The following is a 12,650-nucleotide window of genomic DNA, read 5'->3' as shown; positions in this document are numbered from 1 at the left end:
TTTAGTTCGACTCACACCTTTACCTCCACCTGGGTAGAGTGGGCTGCTGGCATATGGGCCATGTAATTGGTAGAAACAGCACAGCTGTAGATGGTGGTTCTGAGACCCAAAGTCCTCTAATCACGGCAGAATAACAGTTTGATGTATCTTTGCACATCCCTGTGTGTGTGTGTGTGTGTGTGTGTGTGTGTGTGAGTGAGTGAGTGTGCGTCTAACTAATGGGTGTGAGGCCCAGACACTTTTAAGAGAGATATCGAGAAAGAGAGAGAAATGGAAATAATGAAAAAAGAGAAGCAACTACAATACAACAAAAACCAAAGAAAATGAGCAGTTATCACAAAGCCAGCAGCTGTCTGTGGTAACCGTTACACCATCCTAAAATACACCCCAACCCCCCACTTCACTTTTTGAGATTAAAGGGACATCTGTTGAGGATATGCTGCTTGTGCCTATGATGCATGACAGTTTTCTTTCACAACACAATACCTAACAGGACATATGTCCAGACACAGTGTTCACGACATGGCAGCAGCAACAATACTACAGCGAAAATAAAAGTTACACCTTCTTTCTTTGCTTGAACATTTGGGCGGCATTATGCTAATATTTCCACGTGTTAGAACGAGCCGTTTTAGGTAGGCGTGGTTGACTCTTAACTTTTATAAAGAATATCTCTTTGGATTTGAGACTTTAGTCTTTGCAACTTTACAGATCTTCTTTATGCACCAAGAGCTTGTAACACTTCAAAGAGAAAGGAAAAATTGAAATCGCCCTATAATCTTCCTAATCTGCCTAACAAGCAGAACAGCCTGCAAACTGAACCATGCATTTGCTATTAGTCAGGAGCTAAAGCAGTGCAGACTCAAACAACTATGTAACATAAGTGAATGCTGTTCATTGCTGGGAATTTCCCTTTCAGAGTCGAGCTCTGGAGAGATCAGGAGAAGGGAGGCCGTACATAATGCTTAATACATTTGTTAGAAGGGACTTTTGCAGGCTTGAAATATAATATCACTCCCTCTTCATATTTAAGAGGTACTTTCCACCTCATCAAAATCTACTTTCAATTTACCTTACTTAGGAGAGCATCTCTAGTCCAAATCTTGCATTTGATCTCCCTTCATGTTAGCTGAAAACAGATGATCTTATCGGAATCCTCTTCTTACCAGTCCTAAATAACTAAGTTTGTTCCAATCAGACAAAGGCAGGTCCGGTCATTTGGAACATCTGGTTCAGGATGGAGTGCTGATCCACACACAGCTGTCACGGTCTCTCATCAGAAAGCTCTCCATTCCTGTGATATCAAAATATAACATTTAAACAAACAGACCACTGTTACTGATTTACGGTTAAAGTCAAAAGTTTACATACACCTTGCAGAATCTGCAAAATTTTAATTATTTTACCAAAATAAGAGGCATCATACAAAATGCATGTTATTGTTTATTATACTGATCTGAATAAGATATTTCACATAAAATATGTTTACATATAGTCCACAAGAGAAAATAATAGTTGAATTTCACAAGTTTACAAACATGATTCTTAATACTGTTGTTACCTGAATGATCCACAGCTGTGTGTGTGTGTGTGTTTTTAATGATAGTTGTTCATGAGTCCCTTGTTTGTGCTGAACAGTTAAACTGACTGCTGTTCTTCAGAAAACAAATTCTTTGGTTTTCCAACATTTTTGAGTATTTGAACTCTTTCCAACAATGACTGTATGACACACAGGACAACTGAGAGACTCATATGCAACTATTACAGAAGGTTCAAAACTATATAGCTATATATACACTGAACAAAATTATAAACGCAGCTCACTAACACAGATTTAGACAGATTTGTGAACAATATTTGAGAGAAATAGGCCTTTTGTGTACATAGAAAAAGTATTAGATCTTTGAGTTCAGCTCATGAAAAATGGGGGCAAAAACAAAAGTGTTGCGCTTATAATTTTGTTCAGTGTATATATGAAATTTTAATTTGTAAATGTAATTTTAAAAGATGTCAGATCAGCAAGAACTCATGGCCTTTTGCAAGAAACATTCCTTTGAGCCACATCAGTTCATGTTGAAAGCATGAGCCTTATTAATATTTAACTCGTTATGATTTATGTCTACCATGGGTTGTACAGGGTTGTAACTGCACAGGAGAGACTGGATTACCACTTTCATCCTGATCATCACAGCCATTCTTGTTTAGAGCGCTCCACTGTCCTGTAGGAAAAGTTTAGGCAATTTTAGCTTATATTATCATATATAAAATCTAAATATTCACACTACAGTTCAAACGTTTGTGGTCAATGAATTTTTTTTTCTTTTATTCAAGCCATGATGCATTACATTGATAATAATAAAAATAACAGTAATCAGCATATTAGAATGATTTCTGAAGGATCATGTGTCACTGAAGACTGGATGCTGATGCTGAAAATTCAGCTTTGATATCACATGAATATACTCCATTTTGAAACATACTCAAACAGAAAAAAAAAACATTTATTTTAAATTGTAATAATATTTCACAGTATTACAGTTTTTCTGTATTTTTAATCAAACAAATTCAGCCTCAGTGATCATAAGAGACTGTTTTCAAAAACATAAAAAAAAACTTACAGACTCCAAACTTTTGAACTGTATATCTATATACACTCACCAGCTGCTTTATTAGGTACACCTTGCTAGTACCGCGTTGGACTAGTAATGGGCAGTTTCATGAAACTTTGAAACCTTTGCAAATCATTTGTTTTGAACCAGTGGTTCGGCACACATTTCAAATGACCAAAGTCACGTGATTTCAGTAAACTAGGCTCTGTTATGTAAGAACTGTTTCAAAGTGTTTCCAAATTTCAGTGGTTCTCTGTGAACCCATGAATCATGCAAGTTCACTGAGATTGCCTACCAGCGGTGAACCATTGAACCAGTGTCTATGGTTTTTACATGATCTCGGATCAGTTTTACAAATTTGTAGAGACTTTAATGAGACATTAATGTGCAATTAAAAGGAAAAGTAGACAATCCCTCCATAAAACAATCAAAACAACAGACACTTCATATTTAATGGTATTTGATTATGTTAATTTCATTTAAATTACTATACTTCCAAAAAAACGTTTGCAATGGGTTTGTAAAAGCTATGCATGTTTTGGTCTGAGTTTGTGTTGCATTTACATCCAGTGAGTGGTTTCAAGTGCTTAGACACAGTGAATCATTTTGCAAAGCAATTGTTTTTTGATTCAAAGCTTTGAAAAGGTTTGTTTCTCACATCTCTAGGTTGGACCCCCTTCTGCATTCAGAACTGCTTGAATTCTTCATTGGCATAGAAACAACAAGGTGCTGAAACATTCTTCAGAGATTTTGGTCCATATTGACATGACAGCATTATGCAGTTGCTGCAGATTTGTCAGCTGCATATCTATGACGCAAATCTCCAGTTGCACCACATCCCAAATGTGCTCTGCTGGATTGAGATCTGGTGACTGTGGAAGCCATTTAAGTATAGTTAGTATAGTCATGTTCAAGAAACCAGTTTGAGATGATTTGAGCTTTGTGACTTGGCGAGTTATCCTGCTGGAAGTAGCCATCACAAGGTGGGTGATCATGACAGTGGTCATAAAGGGATGGACAGTGTCAGCAACAATACTCAGGCAGACTGTAGCGTTTAAAAAAAATTGGTACTAAGCCCAAAGTGTGTCCAAAAAAACATCCCCCACATCATTACACAAGCAGAAGCAGCAGCTTAAATCATTGATACAAGGCAGGTTGGATCCATCCTTTCATGTTGTTTACACAAAAGTCTGACCCTACCATCCGAATGCCACAGCAGAAATCGAGACTCATCAGACCAGGCAACCTTTTCCAATCTTCTATCTAATTTTGGTGAGCCCGAACGGTTATAACCTCAGTTTCCAGTTCCTAGATGACAAGAATGGTACCCGGTGTGGTCTTCTGCTGCTGTAGCCCATTTTCTTCAAGGTTCGAAGTGTTGTGCATTCAGAGATGCTCATCTGTAAACCTCAGTTGTAACGAGTGGATATTTGAATTCACTTTTGCCTGTCTATCAACTCAAACCAGTTTGGTCATTCTCCTTTGACCTTTGGCATCAGCAAGACATTTTCACCCACAGAACTGCCACTCACTGGATATTTTCTCTTTTTTAGACCATTCTCTGTAAACCCTAGAGATAGATGTGTGTGAAGATCCCAGTAGATCAGCAGTTTCTGAAAAACTCAGACTAGCCTGTCTGGCACCAACAATCATGCCACATTCAAAGTCACTTAAATCACCTTTCTTCCACATTCTGATGCTCAGTTTGAACTTCAGCAGATCGTCTTGACCATGTCTACATACCTAAATGCATTGAGTTGCTGCCATGTGATTAGCTGAATAGATATTTGCGTTAACAAGCAGATGAACGAACAGGTTTACCTAATAAAGTGGCCGGTAAGCATATATTATATTACAACAACAAATATTCTAAAACAACAACAAAAACCCACCTGTGCTTCCTCATTATTGGAACGCTGTGGTACTTGAAGCCATTTCCTAAAATAAATTTAACATGGCATGACCAGATCGACCAAATATTGGTACAGTCTGCTATAATGTTAATAACCCAGCTCAGTGGTCCTCAACCCTGTTCCTGGAGCCCCCCAACACGGCAACTTTTTGTCTCTTTGTCTGACGCAAATACTTCAGGTTTTTTTTTTTAGGTCTAATTACTATTAATTATGGGCCCTTTTCACAGACTGTGATTATACATTTCCACAAATATAAAATTATGAACATACCAATGTTTTTTTTCAGTTAAAAATGAATGTATATTTATAACACTAAACTTTGTGTTAAATAAACTGTCATTAAATTAAAACTAGCTAATTCAAACTAAATTAACATTGCTTCATTTTAACTTTGTTTTTGCCAGGACATTGTTGATTGTTTGGTTGCATTGTTGATTGTTTTGGATGCTATTGCTGCAGCATCCCGCTTGTTAGTCCACATACTGTGATGGCCATCTCAGTGGTTTAAAGGGATAGTTCACCCAAAACTGAAAATTCTGTCATTAATTACTCACCCTCATGTCGTTTCAAACCCGTATGACCTTCGTTCATCTTCGGAACACAAATTAAGATATTTTTGATGGAATCTGAGAGCTGTCTGACCCTCCCATAGACAGCAATACAACTGAAATGTTCCCAAGTCCAGAGACGTAGCAAGGAGATCGGTAAAATAATCCATGTGACATCAGGGGTTCAACCGTAATTTTACGAAGCTATGAGATATGTTTCTTACTTTGTTGTGATTTGATCTGAACTAAAACTACGTATCCGCATGGCGCAGCTGACACAAAACAGAATATGCTGTTTACATCCAGTGGATAATCTCCAAAATGGCACCAGGGTGATGCGGAGGAGACGAATCGTTGAATAAAGTCTTTTTTTTTTTTCATGAACATAGCAGTCGTCATTTACTCCCGACATCTGAGCCGCTGAAGACGCAGAGTGTTACTTTCGTTTTTGAAGGGAATAGGCAGATCCCGATCGACCTAAATGTGTCTATGTTCGCACGAATCATTCGTGATCCAGCTTCATCTACAGTAGAAGTGAGTATAAGGATTTTTTTTATGAATCTTTGCAAACCGCCTTTCCTAATATGTGCTAGTTAGCAAGTTTCACGGCTTGAAGTTTACTGCCTGCTCGTCACCTGACAGAAGAGAGGGGCGGGGTGAGCAGAGCTCATCAGCATTTAAAGCAACATGGACTAGAACGGCGTGCTGAAAACAGAGCAGATTTTGACTGGGTAAAAAGGGTGTTTTTTTACACTACTATTGAGAAATTTTAACCAAAGCATGTTATAGACTTTTCATTAAGACCCTAAAGAATCATATCAACTTGTGGAAAATGAGCATCCGATGACCCCTTTAAAATACCACTCCTCATAACTGCACATTTAAAATCAAATACTGTATATCATAAGTACAAAAGCTCCAAACTCTCCTGTCACATTGAAGTAAAAGAAGTGTTCAAACCTACTGCTTGAATTTGAAAATCACACCAGCAACAGCAGCAAGAACAGCTAAACAGCTGACAAAACCAAACAGACCCCAACAGATGGTGCTGGATTCTGGAAAGAAGGATGGAGACAAGTAAAAAATGTCAAGTCCACACATCTGCAATGTTACTGTTATTCTGAAAAGGCAGACAAATGCTATAGCTGTTTATACAGACATGGGTTGTCACATTTTAGATTTATCCTGGATTATCACACACAGGATTGAAATTATGATGATACATGAAATTCGGTTAAAACAATCACAGTTTCACAGTTTTACACAAACAATATGCACTTATTGTAGACTTTTAATTTTTAAAAATAGTTTTATCTAAGTGTTGCATTCATACTTATATCTTACTGCCAAATGCATAAATGTAATTTCATAAACTGAAATTCAGCATTCTCAATTCAGTTCTGAGAAGCACACAACTTTTTTCATAGCATAAGAACTTCAAACAACATGTACCTTAAATTATAAAAACAAAATAGACTCACCAGTATGAACATTCACATACAGAGAACCTAATGAACTTCCATACTGGTTTGAAGCATTACAGATGTACAAGCCATTAAAGTCAGAGGACCGTTTTGGGACAGGAAGCTTGTTGCCTTCATAATAGAGAGTATTGTCTCTGTTAATAGAGATAGATGAAAGATCATTGAACATGTTCTGCTAGTACATAACAGTACACATGATGCTCCGTAGTAAAATATCTGTAAAACACTGAAACAAAAATGGATAACATCTGGAAAATTCAACTAGCAAACACTGGCCGACACCTCAGCAACTTGGTGGAACACCCTAACATTGCATCTGTCTCTCTCTGAAACATAAAACCTTCAAGCAACTAAGCCTACAACCTTTGCACTTGGCAAGACACAATAACAGTAAGTCGGCATGAAATTAAAACTGACCTTATTTATTTTCTTAATGCATGCTACTGGTCTTATTGTGAATGATTCAGCCATGCATTTCATTTTTAACCTTGCAATCTTTAATCAAAATGTCGTAACTTGTTCTCCCTGTGATATGACTCACTTGATATCTATGACGTATGCACATCCATGTTGCAATTATGCCAGTCACATTCAGATCTTCCTCCATTCCAATATGCAGTGCTGACTCTTCACAAACCAATCAACAACCGATGGATAAAATGTCTTGTCCCTATGTTTTTTGTCTTGCTCCCTAAGCTGTTTCACATGGAAATATGTCCCAGTATAGTAGTAAAATCTACAAAGAGATTGGCAGTTTAGCCAAAATATGCAAATGTAACTTGTCTTCTTTGTGCAGGTGTTAAAAATGGTTAGTTTATAGAATAACAACTCCCACTGAGATAGATGCACTCTAAAAAAAATATGGTTCTTTAAATAAACATAATTGTTTTTACACAAACACATGCACACACTGTAACTCTAAACTCAATTGTGTATTTCAGATGTATCACATCCCACACCCTCATCATCTGCAGAGAAAAATCGCTACATAATCACACCAAAATGATGGACGTTAAGGCATCATATTGACTGGATTGTGATTGTTTCACTGAAAGTTGGTCTTAATCACATCTTTTTTTTTGTTATTATTTTGTGTTTTACTTCTTTATGTATTTATTCATGTTCAATATATACAAATATTACTAATATTAATGATATTAACATACTAATATTAATGAAAAACTATCATTAAAAAGGTTATTTATAACACCAATAAGGTCCTATATAGCATTTTCAAAGCATGGTTCTATATGGAACCGTATAAAAAAGGTTCTATTTAGCACCAAAAAGGGTTCTGCTATTGTTACAAGCCGAATAACCCTTTTCTGGTACTGTTTAGAACAATTTTTATTAAGAGTGTGTGCTTAGTGACTTTTTCATAAAGCATGCCTTCAATAATGTATTACCTTCTTGATAATTATCTGACTGATTTTGAATTTATTTAAACTGAGTGCTAAATATATTTTTTACTTTTAACTGTCCATTAAGCACAAGCCATTATTCACATCCTGAAAAATAAATTTTTATTACCTTGTCCAGGTTTAGCTGGTTGGATCTGGGTTACTATCCACTATACACTTGAATTATTTAGCATTTGTTGGACAGCCTGAGAAATACATTTATATTACCTTGTCCAAAAGTAGCTGGTTGGTTCTGGGTTACTATCCACTATACACTTGAATTCTTTAGCATGTGTTGAACTGTCAGGAATTATAACCACTGACGCAGGAGGATCTAAGAAAAAATAAGCAGCAAAATATATCCATAAACACTATTTATTTGTGAAAATAAAGCCTTAATTTTTACACTGCGGTTTATAGAGTAATAATTTTGAGAATGCTGTTTCAGAAATGTGAAAAATTATTTTAAAATATATACATTTAATTAACAAAATTGTTGGCGAACATAACATGTATTTCTAGCATGAGTCACTCACTAAAAGTTTCATGTGGTGTTCCTCATGGCTGCACGCAAAACAAATACACAGCACAACCTGTGTAGTCTGATTCAAAAATTATGAGCTGGTTCTTTTAATGATTAATGAAGACTCACAAACTTCACAGAATTTCCCAGACTGAACCAGTCTGACGAATCATTCTCTAAATGTAGTCACAGAATCCAGCTACTAAATCAACATATGAGTAATTTCCTTAACTGTAAGTTTGTGTCAGTGCATTACTGCTTTATTTATACACTCTAAAAAATGCTGGGTTAAATACAACCCAGTGCTGGGTAAAATAGGGACAAGCCCAGCAATTGGGCTGTTTTGACCCAGCGGTTGGGTTAAATGTTTAACCCAACCTTCTGGGTAGTAACCCAACCGCTGGGTCAAAACAACCCAATTGCTGGGTTTGTCCCTATTTTACCCAGCACTGGGTTGTATTTAACCCAGCATTTTTTAGAGTGTAGCCATTAAGCAACTCAGTTTCTGTGCAACCAAAAAAACAAATGTGAAAGGCACGTAACAGTCGTATGCAGATTGTTGGTTAATACACCATATGTGCACTTACAATGGATGTTTATTGTGTAGTCCAGCACAAGTTCTTCTTTTAGAGTGCCATGTTTCACCATGCACTGGACATTCTTCTTATTTAAGTGTTTGAATGGGGCCCCCAGTAGGTAGGACACAACAGTAACAGTCCCATCTGGGTTCACTGTATGATTGGTTATTGTCCTGAGGAAGTTATTCAGATCTCCTAATCTCCACATCACTTCTGCCGGAGGCCGAGCATTAGAGGCAAAGCATGATGCCAAATTCATATCTAAAGAACCAGCAACAGGCTCCTCCCCTCTCACATTAACCGCAGGACGAGCTACATAAAAAAAAACAAAAAAAACCCCAATGAATTTAATTAATCATTAAATTTGAACAATGACTAAAGTAGCCCCGCCTGCTTGTGGTCCTTTCAAAATTACAAGCATTCACTTTTACAGTTATCACTTGACACAAACCATTTCTGCAGGAGGAAAGTCTGGTAGCAAGCATGGAATATTTCAATTAACTCCACAATTTCCATCATTGTTAGGCATGGAAACACAGAGATATATGCAGGCATTATGACACAGAATAACATGTACAAGCCATCTTACCAAAAACTGTGACGTTGATGTCCGTCTCTAATGGCCCACTAGGGTATAGGTTGAAGGTGCATGTGTAGATCCCTTCATCCAGTAGCCTCATTCTAAGCAGCTGAATTGATCCATTTTTCTCTGCAAAGTTCCCAATAAATTGTACTCTGTCCTCTAATCCATTCCTTTGTTCAGTTTTGCCACCTTGTCGAATGACAAAGAAGGCGTCCTCCTCAGGCTTTTCTCGTGTTTTTTTCTTCCATATAATACGAGTTAGATCATCATCAGTTTCAGTAAGCTGACACAACAAAGTGGCATTTTCTCCATATATGACTGTTGTATCATGACCAATAACCTTTACACCTGGAAAATACATAAAATACATTTTAACAAACATTGCAGAACCTGGAAGTGTAGAGGTAGAGTATAATTCTATGAAAGAGAATGGAGCATAAAAAATGTAGTAAAATGTTGTATACTCTTAAAGGCTAGAGTATAGTACACAAATAGCTTACACATAAAAACCAAAGTGGGTTTTAGCAGACAATGTACAGTATGTAGCTGAGTTGGGTCACCAGTATTACAATGAATGAGAGAAATGTAAACTACTACTATGGTGGCTTTAAAAAGCATGTCACTCATTCCAAATAAAAACATCAATCACCAAACAAGTTTTTACAACAGTTCTTGCTTTTTTTTATGACAGCATCACTGCAGCTGTTAGAAGCTCCAGATACCATAGAAACAGCCTTAAATTGAAATGGTGTTGTGAAACTTCCCAAGATGGCCACCGAGTGAAATGACTCTGGAAGGGACTTTGGCTTTTTTCAGTGGTAGTGGTTCTCAATGCATGCAGCCATATCTCTTGTCGGATAGGACTAAACAGACACAGTGACTCAACTGAAATTGTTCTAGCACAGAGTATTTTTATGTCATACTAGCTAGCGTGTGGTGTTTCAAACGCTTTGAAACAGTAAATCATTTTGTGAAGCAAATGGTTCAATTGATTCGAAGCTTCGAAAAGCTTCGTTTCTCCCATCACTAGTCTATGGGTGTATTCACACCTGTCTTGTTTGGTTCGATTGAATCTAACTCAAGTTCGTTTCCTCTCTTGGTGCGGATCTTTTGGGCAGGTGTGAATACAGCAGTCGCACTCGGGTGTGGACCAAACAACCATATCGAGACCGAGGTGGTCTCGGTCCACTTCCAAACGAACTCTGGTACGGTTGAATGGATGAACCAATGAATGGATGACCTTAAGCACACGTGTGGTTTTGTTTACAGTTTCTGGTTCACTTGCAAAAAAGGCTGTGTGAAAACGAATTGTATTTGGTCCGGACCAAAGCAAGTGAACTAGCGGACTTTCCAGTCGTATGCAGATTGTTGGTTAATACACCATATGTGCACTTACAATGGATGTTTATTGTGTAGTCCAGCACAAGTTCTTCTTTTAGAGTGCCATGTTTCACCATGCACTGGACATTCTTCTTATTTAAGTGTTTGAATGGGGCCCCCAGTAGGTAGGACACAACAGTAACAGTCCCATCTGGGTTCACTGTATTATTGGTTATTGTCCTGAGGAAGTTATTCAGATCTCCTAATCTCCACATCACTTCTGCCGGAGGCCGAGCATTAGAGGCAAAGCATGATGCCAAATTCATATCTAAAGAACCAGCAACAGGCTCCTCCCCTCTCACATTAACCGCAGGACGAGCTACATAAAAAAAAACAAAAAAAACCCCAATGAATTTAAAACGAATTGTATTTGGTCCGGACCAAAGCAAGTGAACTAGCGGACTTTCCTGGTGTGAATACACCCTAAAGCTGTGTCCCAAAGTTAAGTGCGCACACTTTGAAGGCCACGCCTCCAAAGTACACGAAGGACCCTCCCAAGTGCATGAAGGACGCTCCGCCTTCGCAGGAGTTCCTAATTGTGCCACCAGTGGTTCCCGTCACATAGCAACAGTGCGAGAGGAAAGCTGCCATCCTGACAGGACAGGTGGAGCCAGAATGGCTTTTTAGTTTTTATGATTTACGTCATAATGGAGGAGATGGTGATGTACCTCAGGCTTAGCCAAGACCGAGGACAGGTGAGTTACACTGGTTTGCTGCATCCTTAATTGCCGGATTACAACTTTAAATGCAGGTATTGGCTTGGAGCTTACTTGAATAATGTAATGATACATATGAAAAATTACAAAATACACACACACAGCAGTTCAAATGCTGACTGATATCTTACAGTACAAAGGTGCAATTTTATATAGTTTATTGTCTTGACCATGGTGATCATATGTAGACAGGTTTGCAACCCGGATTTTTTAGGCAGTTAAGCATAAAATAATAATAATAATAGAGCATTGTACAGCTCAATGACAGCTGAACAGTGGTCTGTTTGGCCGGTCCGAGTCCTTCGGATGCAGTCTTTGATATTGTTAGCAACAATTTGTTAATATTCTGACAATAAATGTTGTTACTTTCAGTTTCAAAACAATCAGTGGTGGTCTGAAAGGAAGTACATTCGTTAAGTATTCTCGTACAAATGTGAAGTACTAAGTTTTCTTTTTTTTCTCACAGGACAGCAACACTATAAAAATATGGTCTTTTACCCCAGCGACTTAAGACTGCTTTTGTGCTGCAGGGTCACATATAGACAACTTCATTGTAAAGAAAAACAACAAATGACTAAATATATAATCATAATCTATGACAAAAATACAACTATAAACTAGGTTAGTGGATATTTCAGTAGCAAAAGTTACTCTAGAAAAATCATGAGTGCACAATAATTTTATAAAATCCTAAACTTTTATTGAAAAAAAAAAAACATTATTTAGTGGGTAACAAATACAAGTGAGTAAGTGTAGGGCTAAATCTGGTAGGCCTACACATTGCTCTTTGTATTGTTGTAAAATACATTAATGAAAAACAAGTAATATATTTATATATAATATATACTATAATAGTCAACATTTGAAGTGGATCAAAACCTAGTGCTAGGCGGTATACCGGTTCATACCGAAGACC

The 12,650-nt window shown here is 37.3% G+C and overlaps 1 protein-coding gene across 1 annotated transcript in view; it reads right to left on the bottom strand.

Moving 5' to 3' along the window:
- Nucleotides 1-2,195: 2,195 nt before the first annotated feature.
- Nucleotides 2,196-12,650, bottom strand: part of LOC107661296 (nectin-1-like) — a 48,508-nt gene continuing 38,053 nt past the window's right edge. The window contains exons 2-8 of the mRNA XM_016450799.1: nt 9,645-9,986; nt 9,065-9,367; nt 8,183-8,288; nt 6,552-6,688; nt 6,035-6,125; nt 4,502-4,547; nt 2,196-2,219 (exon numbers count right to left, since the gene is read on the bottom strand). Coding sequence (XP_016306285.1) covers nt 2,202-2,219; nt 4,502-4,547; nt 6,035-6,125; nt 6,552-6,688; nt 8,183-8,288; nt 9,065-9,367; nt 9,645-9,986 — 1,043 coding nt within the window. The 3' untranslated portion in view covers nt 2,196-2,201. The remainder of the gene's footprint in view (nt 2,220-4,501; nt 4,548-6,034; nt 6,126-6,551; nt 6,689-8,182; nt 8,289-9,064; nt 9,368-9,644; nt 9,987-12,650) is intronic.

Source organism: Sinocyclocheilus anshuiensis, unplaced genomic scaffold (genome assembly GCF_001515605.1).
Source record: "Sinocyclocheilus anshuiensis isolate Anshui unplaced genomic scaffold, SAMN03320099.WGS_v1.1 scaffold507, whole genome shotgun sequence".
Lineage (NCBI taxonomy): Eukaryota > Metazoa > Chordata > Actinopteri > Cypriniformes > Cyprinidae > Sinocyclocheilus > Sinocyclocheilus anshuiensis.
Note: the sequence above shows the minus strand (reverse complement) of the source record. Positions and strands in the feature narration are given on the sequence as shown.